Source organism: Lepidothrix coronata, unplaced genomic scaffold (genome assembly GCF_001604755.1).
Source record: "Lepidothrix coronata isolate B3197 unplaced genomic scaffold, Lepidothrix_coronata-1.0 Scaffold18, whole genome shotgun sequence".
Lineage (NCBI taxonomy): Eukaryota > Metazoa > Chordata > Aves > Passeriformes > Pipridae > Lepidothrix > Lepidothrix coronata.
The window spans coordinates 3,070,179-3,093,345 of NW_016690198.1; the positions used below are offsets into that span (position 1 = coordinate 3,070,179).

General features: G+C 46.4%; 1 protein-coding gene across 1 annotated transcript; it reads left to right on the forward strand.

The window, feature by feature from the left end:
• Positions 1-132: 132 nt before the first annotated feature.
• On the forward strand, positions 133-18,911 carry KLF9 (Kruppel like factor 9). The gene is made up of 2 exons (XM_017807258.1): positions 133-628; positions 15,335-18,911. The coding sequence occupies exons 1-2, from the start codon at positions 160-162 to the stop codon at positions 15,565-15,567; spliced, it is 702 nt and encodes a 233-aa protein (XP_017662747.1). The 5' UTR covers positions 133-159; the 3' UTR covers positions 15,568-18,911.
• The last annotated feature ends 4,256 nt before the right edge of the window (positions 18,912-23,167 follow it).

Below are 23,167 nucleotides of genomic sequence, written 5' to 3' on the forward strand. Positions count from 1 at the left end.
CCCCCCACGCCCCCTTCCTCCTCCGCTCCGCTCTTCCTCGCGCCGCAGAGACCCCGCGCCGCGGGCGGGCCATGGCCGGCGGCGGCGCGGCCGGACCGGCGGACGAGCTCTGAGGGCGCCCGGAGCCCCCCCGCCGTGTCGTCGAGGCGCGGCCGCACCATGTCGGCCGTCGCCTACGTGGACTTCGTGGCGGCTCAGTGTCTGGTCTCCATCTCCAACCGCTCCGCCGTGCCCGAGGCGGCGCGGCTGAAGGTGCCGGGCGAGGGGGAGGCGGCCCGGGAGCTGCGCGACCCCCGCGACGCCTGGAAGGACTACTGCGCCCTGCTGGCCATCGCCAAGAGCCTGCTGGAGCTGAACAAGTACCGGCCGCTGCCCGCCCCCTCCGTCTGCAGTGACAGCGTGGAGAGCCCCGACGAGGACGCGGGCTCTGACAGCGACGCGGCCACCGAGCAGGGCTCCAGCCCGCCCCGGAGCCCCCCGCCGGGGCCGCCCCCCCGCCTGCGCACCGCCGGGGCCGCCCCCAAGGGGAAGCTGGCGGCCGAGAAGCGGCACAAGTGCCCCTACAGCGGCTGCGGCAAGGTCTACGGCAAGTCCTCCCACCTCAAGGCGCACTACCGGGTGCACACAGGTCAGCGGCGGTGGCGGCGGGAGGGGCGCAGGAGCGAGCGCTTGTCCTCGGGTGAACCCGGCCGGCGGCGCGCCCGGCATCCCCGCGCGGCCCCGCCATCCGCCCGGGCTTCGGGGATGGTTCATCGCTCTCCTTCCCCCACGCCCCGCTTTCCCCCGCCCCGTCCTTTCGCTTCTTTTCCCGCCGCGGTGCCGGACTGGCAGGAGCGGGGCCGCTCCGGGTGGGGCTGCGGCAGCGCCTCCCGCCGCGCCCTCCCCGCCGCCCACCTGCGCCCGCCGGGAGCGGAGCCAGGGAGCGAAGTGAACTTCGCGTGTCCGGCGCGGCAGGAGGACGGCGGGGGCCGCCAACCCCGCTCGGGGCGTCGGCGAGGGAAACAGCCGAGCGGCGGGGTTCGGGTTTCTTGGGGCTGCAGGCGGTGAGCCTGCACCGGGTCAGAGTTCGGCGCGTATTCCCCAAGGCAGCCACGGGCAGCGCAGCCTCCCGCCCGCGCCCCCCCTCGCTACTCCCGCCGTCGGGGCCCGGAGAGCTGCCGGTGAGCTTCGCTCGGCTCCAGGGGCTGCTCGCCCCGGGCCATGGCGCCGGAGCAGGAGCGGGCGAGGCCGCCGGCTCGGCTCCGGAGGGGCGGCGGAGTCTCCCTGAGCGCCGGTGAGCGGTACCTCCGGAGCTTGCGGACACGCCCCGCTCCGGCAGGCTGGATGGGGGAACTCTGGAAACACACCCTCTGAAGCCGGTGTCACAGACCACTGCCGGGGTGCCGGGCTGCTCCCCGCGCCCAGCCGGGGGAATGGAGGAGCTATTTGGGGGGATGGAGGCGCCACCGGAGGGGACCGACCCCGTTCCTCCCGGCAGCAGCGCCCCGCGCTATCGGTTATCGCGACCCGAGCTTTGGCGGGTTCCACAAAGGCTTCATCAGGCTGCGTGCTCCCATCCCCGGCCCTCGTCTGGGCGACTCGGAGGGTGTGGCAGCATGGAAACCTGGAGATTAAACACATCTGTGGCAGATGTGTCGTACCGCCCCCGACTCTGCTCTGCTTGGGCGCCGAGAGGGCAATAGCTGCAGACTTCTCTGTTCGTTTGTTGGTTTTCGTTTTGGTGGTTTTGTTTGTTTTCAGTACAAGTGACTGAATAAAAATCTTTACGTGTCTGAATTGCATTTGGGGTCACAGTGAAGTACACATGGCTGCTTTAAAAATGCTCTAAATTAAAGGGTCGTGTGGAAGTACAGAAAGTGAATCAAAGGAGACAAACGCTGCCAATGCTTATTTGACATGCTTCACATCAATTCTGTCAATGATAGTGCTTTTCTGGGTTTTGTCTGTTGGTGGAGATGATTATTGGTGAAGTACAAAATGAGTTTATCATCCAAGGAGCATACTGTGAGGCATAGCTGTAGAATTTAACACAGCCTGGGTAGGGTATGACCACATCTCCAGCTAAGCTTCCGTAGCTCCAGTGCTTAGGTGTATGTGCACTGCAGAAGAAGAGACCCGGTGCTGTTGCCTGCTGGTGCCCTGCTGGCAGATCTGCTGGGTGCTTAGCTTGAGAGACTGGATGGAAGGGGGGGAGGATTACTGGTTGTGGCTCAGTGATGAGCTCTGCAGTTGGACTGTGTGAGCCGGGAAGGAGGATGGTCAGTGGTGACCCTGTACTGACCTCATGACCAATGCCAAGAACTGCTGTGTTACCAGCTCAGACTGCAGCTCTGATGCTCTTTTGGAGGCTGAATATAACTGGTGCCTTGCAAAGTCTTGTCTCATAAGTGACAAAGAAAATGCGTTAGCATCATTTCCATTTACTACCCCATGCTCAGATATGCACCTCAATAAGGGAACCAAAATAGATGTTGACTGAGATAGCATTCTGTGTGATGACATGTAAATTAATGTACTGTACAACCCACACAGCTTGCTGTAAGCAATACTGTTATAATAAGTACTCCTGAAGTGGCATGAGGTTTAGCATGTGCTGCTCACAAGTGGGTGGCCTTAGCTCCAAGTATAAGGTCTTTGACTCAGACACGCTCATGTACCGTCATGATAGTTCTGTGTGATTAAAACCACTGCAGACATCCAGCAGTAATGAACTTTCAGAGCTTCATAATGTGAAGTTAATTGGAGCTAACCGAAATGCTAAACGATACTGCTAATGTTAATTATTTTTATAGATGACAGAACAATTCCTTAGCAACAGTGGGATTCAATGGGACCTCTGGAGTTATTCATAACTGTATATTGCAGAGCATTAATGCTCCTTCCTTAGTACTGTATTTTTATCTTCTTTGAAAATATATTCTCTTTCATTTACGTGCCATTTTTCATCAGGCCACCTACTAGGTTTCTTGCTGCTGTGTGGCCTTTAGTGGGACTAGGGTTGCAAGCACCAACAGAATCTTCCTGGTCTTAAATTTTTAATTTTTAATCCCAGTCTTTACCTTGGAAAATGGCTTCAGGATTTCTGTTCACACCCATGAGCTTGCTTGTAGCCACAGTTCTCTTTATTCTTGGATCCTAACCAAGCAAGTTGGGAAGCTCTGGATCCTGCTCTGTGCTATGTAGTGGCTGGGGATATAAAAACCCACCAGACCATCTTTGGCAAGCTAATGCAAAGCAAGAAAGGAAATACCAAATCAAGGTAGAAGACTAGAAGGCCAAAGATTTGATGCTCAGAGATTAGAGGTCTCTATCTTATTAATGGTTCTTTAAACTTGTTGGTTCAAAGGTTCCATATTTCAGATACTAAAAATGTCTGTATAACTGTTTCCTTGAAATTTGGGCCTTTGCAAAAGGCCCAAATTAGCCATCCGTCCGAAATTGTCTTCTGAGTTGATCTTAACAGAAAAAGATCAGTGGACAGCAGCACTGCACATCCTACTTGTACAAACAGCCCCCTTGCTTGTCCCACTGAACTCAGACTGACTTGGAAGAGCAGGATTTGTATGAGGAAGCCAAGGAAGTCTGCCCCTTCCTGGGAGAACAGTCTTTTCATCCCTCACTAGACCTCCGGTGTTTTTGCAATACAATCAGGCACTTCTTTGTTCTGTCATATATGTGTTCATTCATTCATGGCTAGGCTTCACGAACAAAGATTTGGGAAGGGCTCTACCCACATTTGCTACAAGCGCACTGGTGGCTAAAGAGGCCAATGCAAGATAGACAAATCTGGTTGCAAAAGGCACAGCAGAAAGACTCCTTGGATGGTATCGACAAGACACGATTCTTTCTGCGTTGTCTTTTCTCCTCGAGAGTGATCCTGCGTGCGTTCTCAAAAGCATCAGCAGCGTTATAGATGGTGTGTCTCCAGACCTCCCGACTGGAGGCCACAGGAGACCAGTTACGATGATCAATATGGCCAAGGCTGAGATGTTGTTTCAGGGAGTCCTCATATCTCCTCTTCGGGGCTCTTCTCTTGCGGCAGCCAGTAGCAAGTTCACCATAAAGCAAGATCTTAGGGAGGTGGTGGTCCTTCATCCTGGAGACGTGCCCTGCCCAACACAGCTGTGTTCTCAGCAACATGGCCTCAATACTTGTAACTGCTGCTTATTCTAGAACAGATGTATTGGTCACATAATCTGACCAGTGGATGTTTAGGATTGAACGGAGGCAGCGTTGATGGAAGCGTTCTAGGAGTCGCAGGTGGTGGCGGTAGATGACCCATGATTCGGAACCGTATAAAAGAGTAGACAGCACTATGGCTTTGTAAACACTGATCTTTGTACTTTTCTTCAGGTGTTTATTTCGCCAAACTCTTATGGAGTTTTCTGAAAGCTCTATATGCCTTTGCTAACCTGTTGTCTATCTCTCCGTCAGTCTTACCATCTGAGGAGATGAGGCTACCCAGGTAATTAAACTGCTGGACTGATTTGAGCTCTGATTCAACAATGGTGATATGGGGATGATGGAAGACTTCCTGAGGTGCAGATTGATAGAAAACTTCTGTCTTCTTCGAGCTGACTTCCAGCCCAAAAAGCTCAGCAGCCTCAGCAAAGCAGGATGTTAAACGCTGCAGAGCTGCTTCTGTGTGGGTGATGAGGGCGTCGGCGTAAAGCAGCTCCTGGACAAGATGGTTTAAGGTCTTGGTGTGGGCCTTCAGTCGCCTTAGGTTGAAAAGGCTTCCATCAGTACGGTATCAAATGTAGATACCATCTTCTTCATCAAGGTCTGCCGTGGCCCTTTGGAGCATCATGCTGAAAAAGATTGTGAATAGGGTTGATGCAAGAACACAGCCTTGTTTCACACCACTGGTTATTAGAAAGGGCTCAGAAAGTGCGTCGCCGTATCTGACTTGGCCATGTTGATCCTCATGAAGTGAGATGGAACTCTCACTTTAAGGAACTTGGGGGGACATCCTAAACATTCCAAAATGGCCCACAGACCTTTTCTGCTCACAGTATCGAAAGCCTTGGTGAGATCAACAAAGGTTACATAGAGTCCTTTGTTCTGTTCCCTACACTTCTCTTGCAGTTGTCTGAGAACAAATACCATGTCTGTGGTCCTCCTGTTGGCTCTGAAACCACATTGGCTTTCAGGTAGAATTCCTTCTGCTATAGTGGGTATTAACCTGTTCAAGAGTATTCTTGCCAAGATTTTGCCAGCAACGGAGAGCAGAGTAATACCACGGTAATTTGAACAGTCTGATTTATCTCCTTTCTTCTTATACAAGGTGATGATGACTGCATCACGTAGGTCTGATGGTAGTTTGCCTAGTTCCAAACAGCACACCACAAACTCGTGAAATTTAGCAAGGAGTGCTTGGCCCCCGTGTTTCCAGACTTCAGGTGGGATTCCATCAACCCCAGCTGCCTTGCCAATTTTCACCTGCTGTATGGCCTTAAGGGTTTCTCCCATGTATGTGTACCTACATTCAAAATGTAGCAGTTTGCAAAGGCACAGTGATACAAGGACAAGCACATAATGGAAACTGAGATATTGCCTCTCCTCTCCCTTTACCACTATCCAGAAGTAACTTAGAATTTGTGAATTTAGTTCTGGTGTCTTGGGCAGGAAGAGCAGCGCAGGTAAGATTGTTCTTTGCCATGAGCTGTGTCCAGCAGAATCTCTGAGGCTCACAGGGTTTGGTGTAGGAGGGAAAAGGTGATATTATGCCTGATGGCTCGAAAGCTAAAAACTATTCTTCAGGAAGGCAGGTGGAGAGATAGCTCATACAACATAACCATGCCTTAAGTTTGCCCATCCCTTAAGGGAATATAGGACATGTAAACTCAGCTGGAATTTGGTGGTGGCAGGAGGGATTATGAGTGGTGTGTCTGCGTAGGAGTCTTGAGCATTGAATTGTCATGATCCAGTCTTGCAAAATTGCCCTTCAGAGCACAGAAAAAGGCCCAGGTGAGCCCCGAGCCCTGGAAGCAGTACAGAGGTCAGGAAAGGGTGAAGGACTCAGCTGAACCAGAAAATGACAAGCAACAGCAGATACACAGGGAGTTACCTTGAAAATGCACAGACTTGTCTAAATAGGTGGTTTTAGAGGTTTGATTATGTCAAGTGTTGTGTAGGTTTATTACTAGCCTCAAAGACAACGGTGGGGGGAGCATCATAACAAAGAGGGAATTGCAGGCCGGAGGGTTTCCAGGGAAAAAGAAGGCATATGAGAGTAAACAAGCAATCTTAGAAGTCCTGGCCAGGGAGTGCAGAGCAAAGGGCAAGGAGAGAAACTGGCAGGAGAAACAAGCTCTATGGAATTTATGTTTGTTAAGATGGTGTGAATGTAATCTAGCTAAAGGGCATATGGCCACTGAGACCAGATCCTCGTGGTCAGGAAAGAGGGACAGAGAAGGTACCATAAAACTAGTTTGTGAGATGCCTCCTACTACAGGACTTGTAGGAATTTACTTGTCTGGAGAGGCTGAGGACCGATGAGAAGTTCACATATTCCTCAGGTGCCCTTAATTAAAAGCTTAGATGCACAAAACCCAAATGTGGGAAAAGTTCTGCATTATTGTGTAAAGTAGATCCAAACAATGCCAATAGTTTTGCTACACTAGACAGCTGATGCACCCTTGAGTGCTCTAGGCATTTGGCTCTCACCAACACTTGGTAGCAGGGCTTAGGCAAAGATGTGGACCCATAGCTTGGTGATCTGCACAGTGAAGCTGAGGAGCATTTCCAGTAGAGAGGAAGAACAAGTGCTGCAGCTGCTATCTAGATATCATGGTGTCAGACCAGCCCCTGTATCAGTTTGCATTTTACTCTGCCGCTTTATTATTTGTGTTCTAGATTAGCACTGGCTCAACAGACTGTCCAGATGCTGGTATGCTGACAGTCCTCTGCTCACTGAGAGCTTTTTGGGGGATTTTGTTTGAGCATAATCTGAAATTTAGCATTTTAAGCCCCTCTTATCCAACTCATGCAATGTCACTTTGCCAGATCCTTTAGAATAGGACCAAAGAGCAAAAAGTGGAGCCAGCAAGACATTTTTTGCTAAATTCAGAATGCCATCTGGAACACCCATTCTCAAGGGTTAATGAAAATATGCAAATTGCTGGAGTTCTAATGGGCATATTTCCAAGTCTTGGAGAAACATGATCATTCTGACTGGAAGTTTTGCCAGCTGAGTAAGATACGCAAAAATCCTCAAGATTAAGTTCAATGCAGCCTAATTCCCTGTTGTTTTCTTTTGTTTTCTGCTAAAAAAAAGAAAAAATTAAGCAGGTCTATGTGTTGCAGTAGGAAAGCACTCCAGAAAGGTTTGTTTATCAATTGAGTCAACGTGAAGAAGTGCACATGTAGGACATAAGCAGTGAGCAGACATCACCTGTAAGAGCACAACTCCTGCTTCCAAATGGATGTATTGAAATTGCAGCTTTATGGAGTTCCCACACACTGTTCTACTGAGGCACTAAAGACCATGTGGTGGATGTCACTGCATGTCTTGCAGCCCCAGCTGTCAGGATCCATGCAGGAACAATCGTTTCCCTTTTGTTCACTGCTATGATTTTGTGCACTAGACTGCTGCTCCTGTGCTTCTGGCCTTGCACAGCTACCAACCTGCAGCTGGAAGAGCAGGGAAGAGCCAGTCTAAGATTAAACAAAGAGGATCTGAGGGAGTGAAGGCAAAGCACACTTCAGATACTGTTAACTTGTGGTAGTACAGTTCACCATCTGTTTATGATGAATGTGAATAGCCCAAGAGCATAGTGGTTAGGGTGCAGGACTCTCACCGCTGCGACCCGGGTTCGATTCCCAGCCCCCCGGGCAGATGGAGCTCATCAGCCTTGTGAGGCAATCCATCTAAGAGAAGGTCACTCTAAACAAACCTACGTTCTGAGACCCTCACTGCCACTGTCCAAGCTTGCTTGGCCCCGGCAGATGAACCTCAGGATTAAAGGGTGGGCTCAGTTCAGCGCACGCTGTGTCTCACTAAAAAATCCACTGCGCAGGCTCGAAGGGTTAATGACCTTTCCCAAATCTTCGCTCGCGAAGACTGGCCATTATTACATTATAAGTACCTCAAACTTGATGGAAAAGTCAGTTGAAACACTGGCTAATAAATTCAGAGTGAAATAACAAAAGTTACATTATCTTTCTGAATGCACATAGAAGTGCATTCTTCCTTTCTCTGTCCAAGCTGTCTCCTCTTAGTGAGCATTTGATTATTCAGACAGGACGGGAGCTTAAATCCAATGTTCTTTGATCCCAGCTAAGTGCCCTAAGCACTTAGTCTCTCTCCAGTACTCAGTTAATATTTAAGTATTACTGCAAAATGGAGGAAGTTCACACACAGAGAAGTCAAGAAAGGAGAAGAAGTACTTGTCCCATGTACCTAAAAGCACTGATGAGAGCAGTGATCTCAGCTATGACAGTGTAGATTTTACTTGTGAGGTTTGGAAAGGTCTCTCCTCTCCCAAGTAGCTTCCCTGACTGATACTTATTTTTTATATATACATATACATGTATATGGAGGCCCAGTCACCCAGAGAAAGCCTTTTGTAAGTCAAGCAAGGTGGTTCTGCTCTGACAGAGAAGTTGTAAGGCTATTCTTTGCATCCGATGCTCTGTCACGGCAGGATAGGAGCAGTACAGAGTTTCCCTGGAATTCAGAGTCTCAGCAGCAGCAGGTTCTAGCAGGTGGTTTTGCATCTGGACTTTTGAAGGAGTTGCTGAGTGAGGTTCTGATGTCAGAACATTCTAAGTACTTGCTGAAAGCAGAACTTGAATCAACCTGTGGCGTTTAATCCTAAATACTGGCAGAATAAACCCCTTGCTGGAACCCATCCATCTGTCACCTATCCCATAGGCAGTGTCTGTCTGATCTGTTGCCGGGTTGGATGGCCACAGTTTAGGTGTTCCAGAAAGCGTTGGTTTACCCACATAGTATATAGCATCCTCACCGCTGATCTCGCTCTGCACCAGTATCTGTACCTTGTTGCCGTGTGGTTTAATGATCTGATTTTGGAATATCTCTGAAGAAGAAAAAGCCTGCTTGAAAGGTCTCCAATCTGTGTACCCTGAAGATCCATCTTCACCAGCATATCTTGTATGTGGACACTCAGTCAAAGTCCAGTGTCCCACAGGAAATTGCTCGTTCAGGATGTGTGGGGCTAGCAACACACTGGGGAGAAAAATGGGAGAGACCTGAGATAGCAGGGATTCTGGGATAAGGAAGATAGCCTCATATTTTGTTTTTCCCCTCTTGCAATGAACTGGACCATGTTCTTGACATCCACCTACAGAACCTGTCATACTTCAGTAGGCACTGAGACACACAAGAGTGGTGGCTGAGTGGGATGACAGGAAAAAAAGAATTGCTTATCAGTGACATCTTTAAGTTAAAGATTGGGGTTTTGGTTTCAATTATTATTAGGGTACCAAGATTTCTTTGAAAATGTCAAGCACCAGCAGCCAGAGGTACAGGAGGATCTTGGAAGAAGAAAGAGGGGATTAGAGCCTGTTATTTGAACCATGCAGAGCTAATTCTGCCAGAACTATTTTGCTTTTGCTTGATGGCAAGAGATTTTGCAATTTGGGGTTTCTGTATTTGCTTGCTTTCCCTTCTCCCTCTTCTCCTTCCGTTGCTTCAGTTTTCTGGCAGGAGGCCAGCCTTGCTGCTGTTCAGTCAGACTGGGCCTCAGGGCGGGTGCTGCAGGCAGGGTGGGCATCCCTGCAGCAGGAGGTACTGGCTGGCTGTGTCATGACAGTGGCTGAGCCAGAGCCATCAGGTCAAACTCTGAACCATTCCTCAGTTTTTTACACTTAAACCAGTGGCTGCATTACTGGGCAGCACAACCCTTCCTTGTACTCTGTGGTTTCGTTTTCAATAACACAGGCCAGTGAAGGTTTTAAATCTCTTGTAATTGGTCTAATTGGATGTCCATCCATTCATGCAGCCGTAGCTATTTGGCTTCTAATTCATGTGTGAAGCAGCATCATTAATACTACTGGATAGCAAACTGTCCTGCATTAGCTAGTGCTGGTGCCAGGCTCTAGACTCATGGCTGTGTCCAACCCCTCTTCTGTCAGCAAGGAAGACAGTTTGAGCCTACTAAAACAGTTCATCTTGGCCAGACTTCTGTCCACACCAACAGCAATGTTTGAATGTCTTCCATGAAGCCAGTGCTCAAGCAATTTTAGTAATTCACATAAAATTAGTATTTCATTCACTGTAGAAGTTCAGTGTACTCTAGTCTTAGTGTATGTCCTGTTACACACCAAGAGAGTTGCCCAAGTGGGTGATCATAAAGTGTCATCAGCTTTCTCAAGCACAGGAAAAAAAAAAAAAGTCACTAAGGACTTCTCTGTCCCTTTTTTGACCAAACAAACCTGTTTTTGTTAAAGACACCATGAACTGCAGCTCCTAACTTCAGTCATCCCTGCATAAAGCAGCATTTTGTGGTGAGAAGACCAATGACAGATCAGGATATCACTACCACCTGTACTTATGTTTAATGAGTCTGCTAATGCCTACTCTGTATTCTTTTTCATAAACTCTTCCTGCAAAAGACCACAGTGGGGAAAATCTGAAATTCCTGGGGTAGGGCAAAAAAGCTAAATTATTTATCATCTACTCAGAATAAAATGGAAATGGAATAGAATAAAGTGGGCCTGCCCTGGGTCATGCAAAGTAGCTTGCAAGTTTAAACTTGCACAGAAAGAAGAAACTAAACATTGAGGTAGCGGGTAGGGAGAAGGAAAAGGTAGAAAAGGGCAGGTGAATCAAGACGGCAAACATTGAAAGGATCTGCAATGGCCTTTATATCCATATGGTATTTAAAACAAGACAGGGTTGCAGGAGCAGGAGTTCTTCAGACTGCAGAGAAGACTTGTGAATCACCACCATTAGCTTGTGGTCACAGTAAACCATGTCTCTCACTACATTCCTGGCAACACAGAGCACAAAGAATGGGAGTCTGCAGATGCACCTGTGAATCAGTTTCTGTTTCACTTCTTACTTCTGTAAGCTGCCCTTGATAATTTTTTTTAATTTTTTGGGTTTTAAAGAAAAATATTTACCTCTTGTGTCTGCTGTGTTAGGGTCCTATCACACATGGTTTTAATAAATAATAATGGCCAGTCTTCGCGAGCGAAGATTTGGGAAAGGTCATTAGCCCTTTGAGCCTGTGCAGTGGATTTTTTTTTTTTTTAGGTGAGACACGGCATGCGCTGAACTGAGCCCACCCTTTAATCCTGAGGTTCATCTGCCGGGGCCGAGCACGCTTGGACAGTGGCAGTGAGGGTCTCAGAATGTAGATTTGTTTAGAGTGACCTTCTCTTAGATGGATTGCCTCACAGGGCTAACGAGCTCCATCTGCCCAGGGGGCTGGGAATAGAACCCGGGTCGCAGTGGTGAGAGTCCTGCACCCTAACCACTAGACCACTAGAGGCCCCAACACATGGTTTTAAACTACCATGATATACCATTGGCCATTCCTTCATCTCTTCATAGAAATCACATCTAAGGCATATCTTAAAATGTTAGTAACATACAGCCAACAACAGAATCAGTGTATAATAGCACCCTGTTTTGATGGTTCATTCTGCTGTTTCAAGCTTTAGTATTACTACCCCCAAAACTAAAGGAGAAAAATCATACAGAAAAGATATTTCATGCATGAAACATGGCAAGAAATCCGTATCTCCAGATGGAGGCAGCATTAGCTTGCACTGCAGCTCTGTGGGCCACTGCCTGCCCAGCAAGCATATGAGCTGCAAGACCTGTTTTCTCAGAGGACTCTTCCGCAAACATCTCTGCTGCTTTACGAAATAGCAAATACAGCTACCAGCATTGCTAGGTGGACAGTTATCCTGTGTGTTGCATTAAAAGCCTCCTGGAGGAAAACTCCACCCCTGCTTTGCACCTATTGAGTCTGTCACTGACATCACCCTTTTGGGCTGGTGTCATCCCTTACAGCTTTGTGACCCAGGGGAGTGGTGGATCCTGTGAGCTTGGAGACAGCCCCTGAGGGCCTGGAAAAGCCTCCCTCCCCCTTGTGTCTCTGCTATGAGAAGTCTGGAGTTTAATGCATTTAGGTGCCAGGGATTATGCCTGGCCTACTTTCGTACAGGCACTTCCCAAGTGGCTGTGACAGCTTCCGTGGGTTTGTGTTGCCAAGGTGGTGAAGCCATTCTCAGCCACTGTACTTGGGAGCTCAGTGGGTGGTGGGTGTCTGTGGCAGCTCTGGTGAATCGAAGGAGCACAGCTGCTCGTTCCTATCTCTGCTGCATTCCTTGTCCTGCATCCCTACAAGCTAGCTCTCCTGTGGGTAGCAAGGCATGCCTCCACCACAGCAGTCTTCTGCAGCCTTGGTGTGCTCCCCCAGCCAAGCCCTGGGTTGGTTCCCGGGGGACTGGAGTGCCAAATACACACAAGGGATACTGAGCAAACCTTGCCTTTCCCTAAAGCTTTGTGTTGTGCTGCATAATTTTAGAGTGCTTTCCCCTATCATATGAAATGGGTGTGTGGGGTAGCCATGGTGGAGGTCATGCTGCTCCCATCATGTTTCACAGGGAATTCCAGAAGCAGGCCTTCTTCTTCTTTTGCCGTGTGCAATTCCCGGGGAGCATGGAGGAGGAGCTCAGTGTCTTGAGGGCTGCTTGGGGCCAGATTTTAAACACTGCTTTTAGGCACTCAGGTTGGATACTACCATGCCTAAAATGTAGGTGCTGGACCCCAGAGACTATGATGCTTGTTATCCTGCCTAGGCACCTCATCTCCCTGCTGTACAGTTGGGCACTTATGCAGAGCTGAAGAGCTGTCCTGAGGTGGGTGGAAACGTGCTTTCTGGAGATGGGGTGTTACGATCCACTCCAGAAGGCAAGGGTAACCCAGGTTCTTGTTAACAGATCCCGTGAGGCGGATTAGAGTGAAATGGCACCGAATGATTGGTGTTTGTACAGATATATATATTTTTAGGGTTTATTTTAGAACAATGTGGTTGCAATGGAAGACAGATATGTAGCCATTTTAGTTTTTATTATTACTATAGTAATATTGCAATAGGAAAGCATAAAAATATCACTTAAGAAAATGTACAAGGGAAGGAAGGATGGAAGAAAGGAAGGAAGGAAGGAAGGAAGGAAAAGAGTAGAAACATGTTGCCACCTGTGGATTCCGTGACAAGAGTTGATTGTTGCAATTTTGATGTCCATTGGTTGAAGTGATGGTCACAGTCTTGATCTGTCTGAGTTGGGGAAAAAGCCCACAAAACACAAAGTCCAAGGGCTTAATATGCGCTTCATGGGAACACCCAGGTGCCTCCCCTGAAGGGGTTGTTTCAGTCCTCTGGTGGAGGGCCTCAGAAATGAGTCTGGGGGTGCTTTGGGGGTCTTTGATGGTGTATGACCCCTTCTAAGACATGACAGCTGCCTCTCACATCAATGCAGTTGAGCCAGTTAATGCCCCATCAGACTTTCCCCAGGGGGAGGGAGGGGAGTTTTGACAGTTGGCATGATAAAAAGCACCATCCCACCTCCAAGGATCTGCCTCTTATCAGCCTCAAAAGCTTGTAGCCTCCAGTGGTGGGTGTTCACCCCCTCTGTCTTAGTGGATCACCACCACACACCCAAAAACTCTCCTCCTCCCCCTTGGCTGGGGGAGAAGCGTATGCAAACCCTTCCTTAGCAAATGAGACTCTGGGCTGTGGCCTCCCACAGCGTTGTGTACTTCTCCTTACACCTGAGATAACTGGACAATAGTCTCACTGTTACCTTATCTCAAGTTTCTGTCAGGTGGCTTAACTCACAGTCCCAATTCCACTTGGGAGGCATATTCAGGGGATGGTCTTGGTGGTTGATGATGAGCAGTTGCTTTTTTGCACAGTTTGATATAGTGGGCAAAGTCCTTTGGTGATCTAAACAATGTTTGACCATTAACCACTTCAGTCTCTCACATGGCGCAGGACACCTCAGCTGCTCCTGCTGCTCTGGGGTGTAAGTGCCTGACACACCCCAGAGCCATATACTAGGTGGCTCCACACATGCAGGATGTATAGCACTCTTCCCACACTCCTGGGGGGAGCTAGAAAGCTGTTATGCACCTCCCACTACCACCTGCTTCCAGGAGCTGAGACAGAAACCATGAGATAGATAGCAAAAGAGCAGTACAAGTGAAACACTTGCCTCAGATGCTGAGGGCAGGCACCGGACAAGGCGAAGCTGGGGCAGAGCAGTGTTGTGAGGCCTCTGTACAGCTCCCGGTCCTGCTCCGCTGTGTAACTGCAGTTGTGACCTTCATGCACACGTGAGCCTACGTACAGTTTTAATTAATTTGTTTTATACAGGCAGCGGTTGTTCAGAAAGTCTTTCAACCTTATCCAAAAGCATACAGCAGAGAGCCAAGAAATGCATGTATAACAAAAAAACCCAAAGTCCCAGCTCAGGATGGTTGGCAGCTGTGCCTCCACCAGGCTCAGGCACTCGGCTGACTTGGCTTCCTCTGCTCCATCCTTTTCCCCGGACTGAGGACTAGCATGGCCATGAGGCAAGGGAGGCAAGCTCAGGGCATGCAGCCGCTAAGCTGCTGTAACTTATGCAGTCCTACTCGTCCAGGTGCAGCTCTGCAGCACACTGGTTGGTCTGGAATGGGGCAGCCCCTGTTAGGGAGCACCAAATCATCAGGAGCCTCAATGGTGACAGCAGCTGCGGTATTAAAAGAGGCTTACTAGGGCTTTCAGGGCCTGTGGCGTAGCTATACCATGTAGGGGAGCATGGGACTTCTCTCTGCGGCTGCGGTGGTTTGGCTCTACATATTTGCAGCCCTAAGACTTCAGTGCTCTCCTTGATGGCTTCCCACTCAGTTGTCCATGGGCTGGAATGACTTGTCATGGGTGAAGGATTTTTTTTGCTTATTTTCTAACCAATTACAAATACTTTTGTTCAGTAGAATGTAAGTGTCAGAGAGTACTTCTGGCTCTCGTTTCCCAAACCACTCTAGTGAGCTCAACATGAAAAGCATACAGGAACAGGCAGTGCTCATCTGTTGCTTAGAGTCTTCAGGTCATGTAAGGTTCTGCACCAGAGTGTGATTTTCATGTGGTTGGAGGGGTTTTTGGCTTCTGCTGAAGGTGAGACTGAAACCTGATGAAGCAAGTCATCGACAAGTCCACAGACTCCACTGGCACCATAGGAGGAAACAAAAGCAGCTTTTTCCCCTCATGTCCCCCCCAGCATGTTTTCTGGCTCCTCAGCAAAGCTGGTATGTGCCGACCTGCATTACCCCTGCCTCCCTAAATCTCTTGTCATCCTTTCCTCCCTGCAGGTGAGCGACCATTCCCCTGCACATGGCCTGACTGCCTTAAAAAGTTCTCCCGCTCCGATGAGCTCACCCGGCACTACCGAACCCACACTGGCGAGAAGCAGTTTCGATGCCCCCTCTGCGAGAAGCGGTTCATGCGCAGTGACCACCTGACCAAGCACGCCCGCCGCCACACCGAGTTCCACCCCAGCATGATCAAGCGATCCAAGAAGTCCAGCTCCAGCAGCTCCTTGTGAAGGCAGGGCTGGCCCTGGGAGGGGAGTGGGGGAGAGGCAAGCTGGGGCAGGGATGCAGGCAATGGTGCCAGAGCACGAGCATCTGCTATGGTGCCGGTCACCCTCACTGTCCAAAAGCACATGTAGCCGATGTTAAAAAAACAAAAGTACTCAGCACCTCCGTCCCTGTCCTCCACCTCCCGTGCTCTGCTCTGAGAACAACAGTCTGGAGCAAGCAGACTGTAGGGTGAGAGGAGGGAAGGGACAGCCAGCAGAGGAGGCGACCACCTCCTCAAACATAACGCATTGATACTGGTGTACATACATATGACAGGGTGGTCTGGCCTGTGCCACCATAGTAGCGTGACCCCAAAGTCTTTGTGATTGCTGTGTCATGAACATGTTTTGTTGAACAGTGTAATGCTGCTTGTATTTAGACTTTGTTGAGTAAAAACACTTTCCGAGTCACATAAATAACTCTCAGATAAAAACTCCATAGCACATTGTAGAAGTGGGTTTACTTCTGTGTCAGAGTGATCCTGCACTTAAAGAGACTGTTAAGAGAACATTACATATGTTACTAATACTGATAGGTGAATTTATACTCAAGAAGGCCCATTAAATAAATGGGTCTTTTTAATTTTTCTTTGCATTAACTATACTTTTGAATATAAGCTGGACTTTTCCAGTAAATACATGTATAATCCAAGAAGATACTTAAAGCAGAAAAAAACCCACAACAGCTCAGTCATTTCCTGACATATGTGTATTTAGCTCTGTTATTCACTTACCTGGAAAAATACAAGTCTGCTTAGATAATGTGGTGGGCATGTGGGAGCTGAGCATATGTCTCTCATGTGATCCTGTACTTTACTTGTCAATAATACAGTACTGTACTGTAGAAATGCCACTAACAGTGCTTTATTCTGCTGTGTTTTGTTTGAATGGGTGCATAATAGCAGCTACCATCCTTACAAACTGCTGCTTTTTTAAAGGCTTCTTCTCTTCCTACACTTGCCTTAAAGATTTATTCTCTTCATACCATGGCCTAACTCCCTTTGAGCCCTCCAGGAGTTGTGTATGCTTATGGAGAGAGTAGATCTTTCCTTAAGAGTACTCTGCTAATGGAAACACCTGAAACTATTGTAAAGAGCACTTCAGAAGGGCTCCTTTGTTTCTTGATTGCTAATTCTCTAGAGTACGGGGAAAACCAAGAGCTAATTTGAAATATGGAAGGTGTGTTGCAATACTCCTTACAACACAAGCTTCTCTTGGTACCTTGCTTTGTACCTGTTTCATGCATGGCACATCAAATGCTGATAAAGGCAGTATTACTTTTATTTGAAAGCTAGTTTTTGCTCTTTACAAGGAGCAAAAAATCACTGAATGAAAACTTTCAGTCATGGTGATTAGCTGAATATTTCAATCTTTTTTTATGTTAAAAGCATGAAATTTAAGGGGTTATCAGTGATATATTTTTTCCCTCCCCAGCTGCATAAAGGTGGGAGAATTCTGTTTACACATTATTTTTTTCCAGAAACATTCTTCTGTTTGGTTTTTCACCCCTACTACAGAGACTTAGGGCCAAATTCATCTTGTGAGTAATCACACTGAAACCTGAAGTGTTTCCACTGCAGACGAATTTAGGTCATCTTGTAAAATTCTGTACATAAAAAATCTTGTTAGTACACCTGCAATTACAGTATCTTATTGTTTTATCTGATAAAAAGCTTGCTTCCTAGAAAACAAAACATAAAAAATGAACTCGGAAAGTAGAGTGTTTTCCTCTACAGTTGAATATGGCTTTCAGCATTAGAAATCAGTTTGCATACTGTGTTTTTACCTGTGTAGTTCGTGATAAATTCCGTCTATATGAAGAGAACTGCTTTTAAAGCATTGGGGATATTGAACAGTCTGTGGAATAAAAAAGGGATGTGTTTTCTTCAGTGAAGACATCAGGAAACCAAGCACACTTTCTACCTCCGTTTCACCTTTTTGAAACATTTATTTTAGAAACCAAACTTTAATTTCTTGTATTCAAAATGAGTCATAGGGGTATAGGTTCTTCACAATAAAAACTGGTAGCATTGGTATTTCTATTGATCTAGAAATACAGAAAGTGTTCTGCTTACCAGTACTGTTCATGCTGCCTTGAGTGGGGTCAGAGCCACAAGTAGCCACGAGTAGCCCAGTGAAATTCAAAGGTGCATGCACGTTCATCTTCCTTCTTCTCTCTGAAGATCAAGCAAGATTTCCAGTCCATCCTGCAGTCTGGATTGTTACCATTTTGTGGGATAAATGCAGCACTTGGAAAATTAAAGCCTGATCCTGTGAAATACAAGAGAACCTCACATTCTGTCAACCACAATGGGAAGCCACTGATAAGCAGCTCCTAAATCAGTATGTAGATATTTTGGTCACTTAGCTACCGGGTTTAACCAATACATGGAAGTAAAGGGCCAGATTTATGGTTTCCACCTTGCTTTTTTGGGGTAGAATGCATATTTAAAGAAACATTGTTTTTCCTGCAAAGTCTGAAAGAGTCAACAGGAGGGAAATACTTCAGTCCATGGGACAATGGGACATACAAGACATGTGTCACCATTGCTGGTGAAAAGATCCTGTTGCTGAAAAAATGGTAATGTATGCTGTATTTCAGCATTAGGCAGACAGGATTAATGCGATTCATTAACCACTAACACAATATGCTGGGAATAATCAGGTTTGGGGATTTCATATTACTGTTTTGTTAATTTGGTTTTTTTCTTTTTTTTTCATTTTTTTTTTTTTTTTTTAGTAAAAGCAAATAATGGCTTTAACACATAAAACAAACTGCAGGTTAGTTCTTTGCATCTTGAAGTTAAGTTTCGAAGAGTGTTGCAAATGTTGGAAAAGAAATGAAAAATCAGGTTCTCTAATACCGTATGTACTTGTACTATTTTGGAAGTACTTAATAGTGCTGAAGTTAGGACAGCTCTTCTCCTTGGTTAAGAAAGTCCATTAGTATAGAGAAGTCATGGCTTTAAAGGTATAGATATGTAACATTCTTCTTTTTGAACAGTTTTTCATTGCCTGTATTACAGATCTGTTTTCAGCTTACAGAAGGACTTAGCCCAGACTGGACACATACTTCAAAGTGCTGTTTTACAAACTAGTGATCTGTAACACTGTAAAATACCAACTTCCAACAGTTTAATCAGTTTTATTTTTGTACAGTATTCGTATTCTTTATAAGTTATTTTGCTGTCCTGTTTTGTAAATCACATGAAATTGTAAAAAAAGGAAAAGAAAAAAAAAGTAGGCATAGATGTTTTTGTACATATGTGTATATATATTGTCCAAATAAAGAAAAAAGGAGTAAAAAACCCCAACTTTATCTTGAATGATTGGAGTCAAGCAGTGGTCATTGATTTGTAATCAATGATTACAAAAAGATCCTGCTGCACATGATGAAATCCATGGCTTGGGTACTGTATGAACCAGCTTTGAAGGGTTTAGTGTTGCTAGTCATTATTTGGCTTGGGTCTTGTTTCCCAGGTATTCCTTCTGCCAGTACAACAGGGAGAGAGAGACACAACTTGTAGTGGGGGAAAAATGTCGCATCACCTGCATGCTCCAGCTCCTAAGAAGTCTGTCTCCCATTGCTCCATGGTTTTTGAGCTCAGACTGGTGCTCTGCTTCACACAGCTGCTCCTTGAACTAATGATGCTTTAGCCTGTGCAGTCACACTGCTGCCTTGAGCTTTCCGTGGTGTTGGAGGGTTGCTGGTGTATGGGATAAAAAACCATTTGCTTAGCCTCTGAAGGAGAGAAGGTCAAGGAGCCCTGTGCCAAAAAGCTCACTGACATTTACAGTCACTGACATTGCAGTTGCTAAAAGCAACTACTTAGATGAACTAACTTAACCTGGTACATGGGAATAGTGTTGGGTATGACTGCAGGATAAGCCCTGGACCCAAGGGAACACATAACCTTCCAGCAATGCAGGCAGAGACAGTCAGGTGGAAGCATGCCATCTGCACCTGGAACTAAACTTTTAAGTAGCCTCCAGATTTGACTTGATGCTGAGTTGGAGTTTCCTCTTCTTGGGTTGGATGGCCAAAGGACAGATAAAACAAACTCAGCATAAGGTTTTCTTCTTTTAGCTTGTCACTGATTTTAGGAATAAGGGACACAGGGCTGTGGCACTGGCCTTATTCCCTTGCAAGCCCATCATTAAAGACTTTCTACAAATTTACCATTCACCTTGAACCCCTAGTATTTGTCTTTAGTGCTGTAATTGGAACAGCTACAAAAATCTTCCTAGTGCACAGAAGGCTTTAGCCTTAGGAGGATGTTTCTAACCACTGAGATCTAATACACTCTACAACAGCAGTCTTGCCAGGAGCGGTATAAATTTTGACTGGACTTTGTATGTCATGTGAAGACTTGGGTGCACCACAGTGGTGCTGGCAGACTTCAACAGTGGTACAGGGAAGAGTGACCCTGAAGACAGACCAGCTGACTCTGAGAGCACAATGTCTACAAGGCTGTAAGGGTCTCTAGTTCCTTCTTCCTCTCTGCCAAAAACAGAAGAAGGGAAATGTGCCATAAAATGTCTTAAAAGTTCGATTCAATGCCTGCAGAGTGGTTCAGAAAGCTGCATATGAGGAAGGGTGGCTTTCTGAATCTGCCTGCTGGGTGACCTGGATGACTTTGATCTCCATAGGAGTCTAGAACAATATTGTTCAGCACTCCCTCTTCCAGGGCTAAGGAGTCAGTGAGGTTTCCTTTCTGCATCAGAGCTCTAACAACCACTACTTTCTCAATGGCTTTTGCTTTGGAAACAATCTGTTCCAGGTTGAGCTCCTTGCACTTCCTAGCCACATCTGACAAATTTCATCAACAGTAATTTAATTGTGAACTCACAATTGCCAGACAACTGTACTTACCCAGCTACTCTTTAAGGGACTGCCTTAAAGAAGGGGAAGCTTTCCCGATGGCAAGAATTTTGCAGTTACCATGTTTTCAGTGTCATGCTCTCTTCAATGAGAAACTCCCTGACCCCTAAAATACCTCCTCAAGTATTGTGGAAATCTTCCCATTTCAAAAAGAGAAGGTCTTGACTGCCATCAGTTCTAATCCTTAACAGATGCTTCTTTCTGTATTTTTCCAACTCATGGCTTTTGGGGTGAGAGAGAGAAGAATCCCTATTGCTTTTGATTTGTACTTTTGAAATTGCTGCAACTGTTACTCTATTTTTACTGGCTTGTGGCCTCCAATTCACAAGGATAAACATCCTATCACTTTTCATATCAAAACCCATCAGTCTCTATTTCAGTGTTGCCTGTTGCCTCTTAGGCCATATAATGCCTGAGTGTCTGCACAACGAAACACAAGGCACCAAGGAACTGGAGTGTGTAAACCACAGCACAAGGAGAATCTCTGAGTAGACAGAGGCAGCTCACCATGCCAAGATACAAGAAAACCCTACTGGAATTCAGAACACATGGAAAAAGAAACCAAAGAAGAGAGACAACATCAGAGCCTTCCACACACTGTGCTAAAAAGGTACACAGAAAAGTCTTGAGCTTTTCCCAATGGCTTTTATTTCCTCTTTTGGCTAATGGGCAGGGGCCAGAAAGACAACAGTAGAAGTTTCAGCAGAGGTAGATGTAAATTGCATTAGGGCTCCCTGGAGAGAACACATATAAGTTTGGGCTCTTCTGCTGTTAATGAGTGCTTTGCTGGCCTTGAATAGTGTTTCCAAGCTGAAAAAGTCTGTCAGAAAACACATGGCCAGGGAAAACCACAATTGTGTTACTAGCCTGTGCAATGCTGGTGGCAAATCACTGCCTTTGCCTTTCTGAACTGCAGAAGATAATCCAGGCCTAATCTAGAAACTATGCTACATTCAGCTCTTATACCTCACGAACCACATTTCTTAGGGCTATCATTTTTAAACTGAAACATATCAAGGGGGACAGCCTTACTGTAAATTTATCCAAACTGAAACAAAGGAGATTCTCCCAATATAACTTACTCCAATGATTTTTCAAGAACATACTGATTTTTTACATACTGACGCTTAAGGAAGTACATACACACTGAAGACTGTACCACTTTAATTATACTGGCACCAAGCCAGTATATTTTATACAGCAAAGTGTATTTTAAATACTACAAAATTTCTGACCAAAAAAGTTCTCATGGACAGTACAGTTCAGCTCAGAAGCAGACACAAAGTGGAATCAGATTCCTCAACCACCACAGCCTGCAGAAAACTGTAACATCAGTGCCTTTTCACCTGAACAGACCTTTAAGCATCACTGCAGGAGCACAAAGTGAGGCTGATACTGTCAGCAGTGTCTGAGAGTGTCTTTGCACTCCTTCTGTTGATCATTTGCTTTGGATTTATGCTGTAATTCTTCAGGAAAACCAACAACAAACCCAACAAACAAAATACCTACGCAAAAAAAACAAACAAACAAAAAACCCACTAACAAACAAACAAAAAAAACCCAACCAAAAACCCAACATCCACCCCCCTCAAAAACAACCAAAAAAACCCAACAAACCAAAAATAAACAGTCAAAAAAACCCTTTATTTTCCATGAAAAAGCTATTACATGACCCAAACTGAGGCAAACCAGTGCTAATGGACTGCAGTTAAGATCAAGCTGCATACTGTTCACAGTCTACAGCTTTGGTTACAAATTGGGGAAGGGGGAATTGGAGACTTTTCCCTTTTAAATTACATCATCCTGATTTGCTTTGAACCATTCATGTTGCACATTGCCTGTGCCCTCTTCTGCTCTTTGTTCTTTTCCAAGACTCCTTGATATCTTCTGCCACTCTGAGTTATCATCTGTTCCCTCCTTCTTTCTTCTTGCAAAATCAGCTCTGACTGCCACTGTGCATGGTTCCTTATTCCCAACAAAGTGAATTCTGTCATTCCTTTCCAGCTAACTTGCCATGTTCTCATATCCAGGCTTCCCTGTGAGCAGGTGACTTGCTCTTCTGAGTACACAATGAGCAAAGATATTTGCCACCATTTTATGTAGCTCCAGGTGCAATAATGAAGGGCATAATGTCATGTTTTGAGACTAATATACACTGTGGGTTAATCCTAGGTAGCAGGTCAGTGCCAGGCAGCCACTTGCTCACCCTCCCCCAGTGGGATGGGCCAGAGACTCAGAAGGATAAAAATGAGAAAACTTGTGGATTGAGATAGAGACAGTTTAATAGCTACAGCAAAAGCCGCATGCACAAGCAAAGCAAAACGGGGAATTCATTCACTATTTCCCATCAAGAGACAAGCGTTCAGCTATTCCTCCAGAAAAGCAGGGCTCCATCCCACACAGTGGCTACTTCAGAAGACATAATTCCAAATGTCCCTCCTTCCTCCTTCTTCCCCTGGCTTTCACTGCTGAGGACAATGTCATACAGCACAAGATAGCCCTCTCGTCAGCTGGGGTCAGCTGTCCTACCTGTGTCCCCTCCCAACTTCTTAAAAAATTCTTGTGTTAGTGGGGTAGTGCAAGAACCAGGAAAGGACTCAATGCAGTGCAATCACAGCTCAGCAATACCTAAAACATCCCTATATTACCAGCAGTGTTCTTGGTCACAGACCCAAAACATAA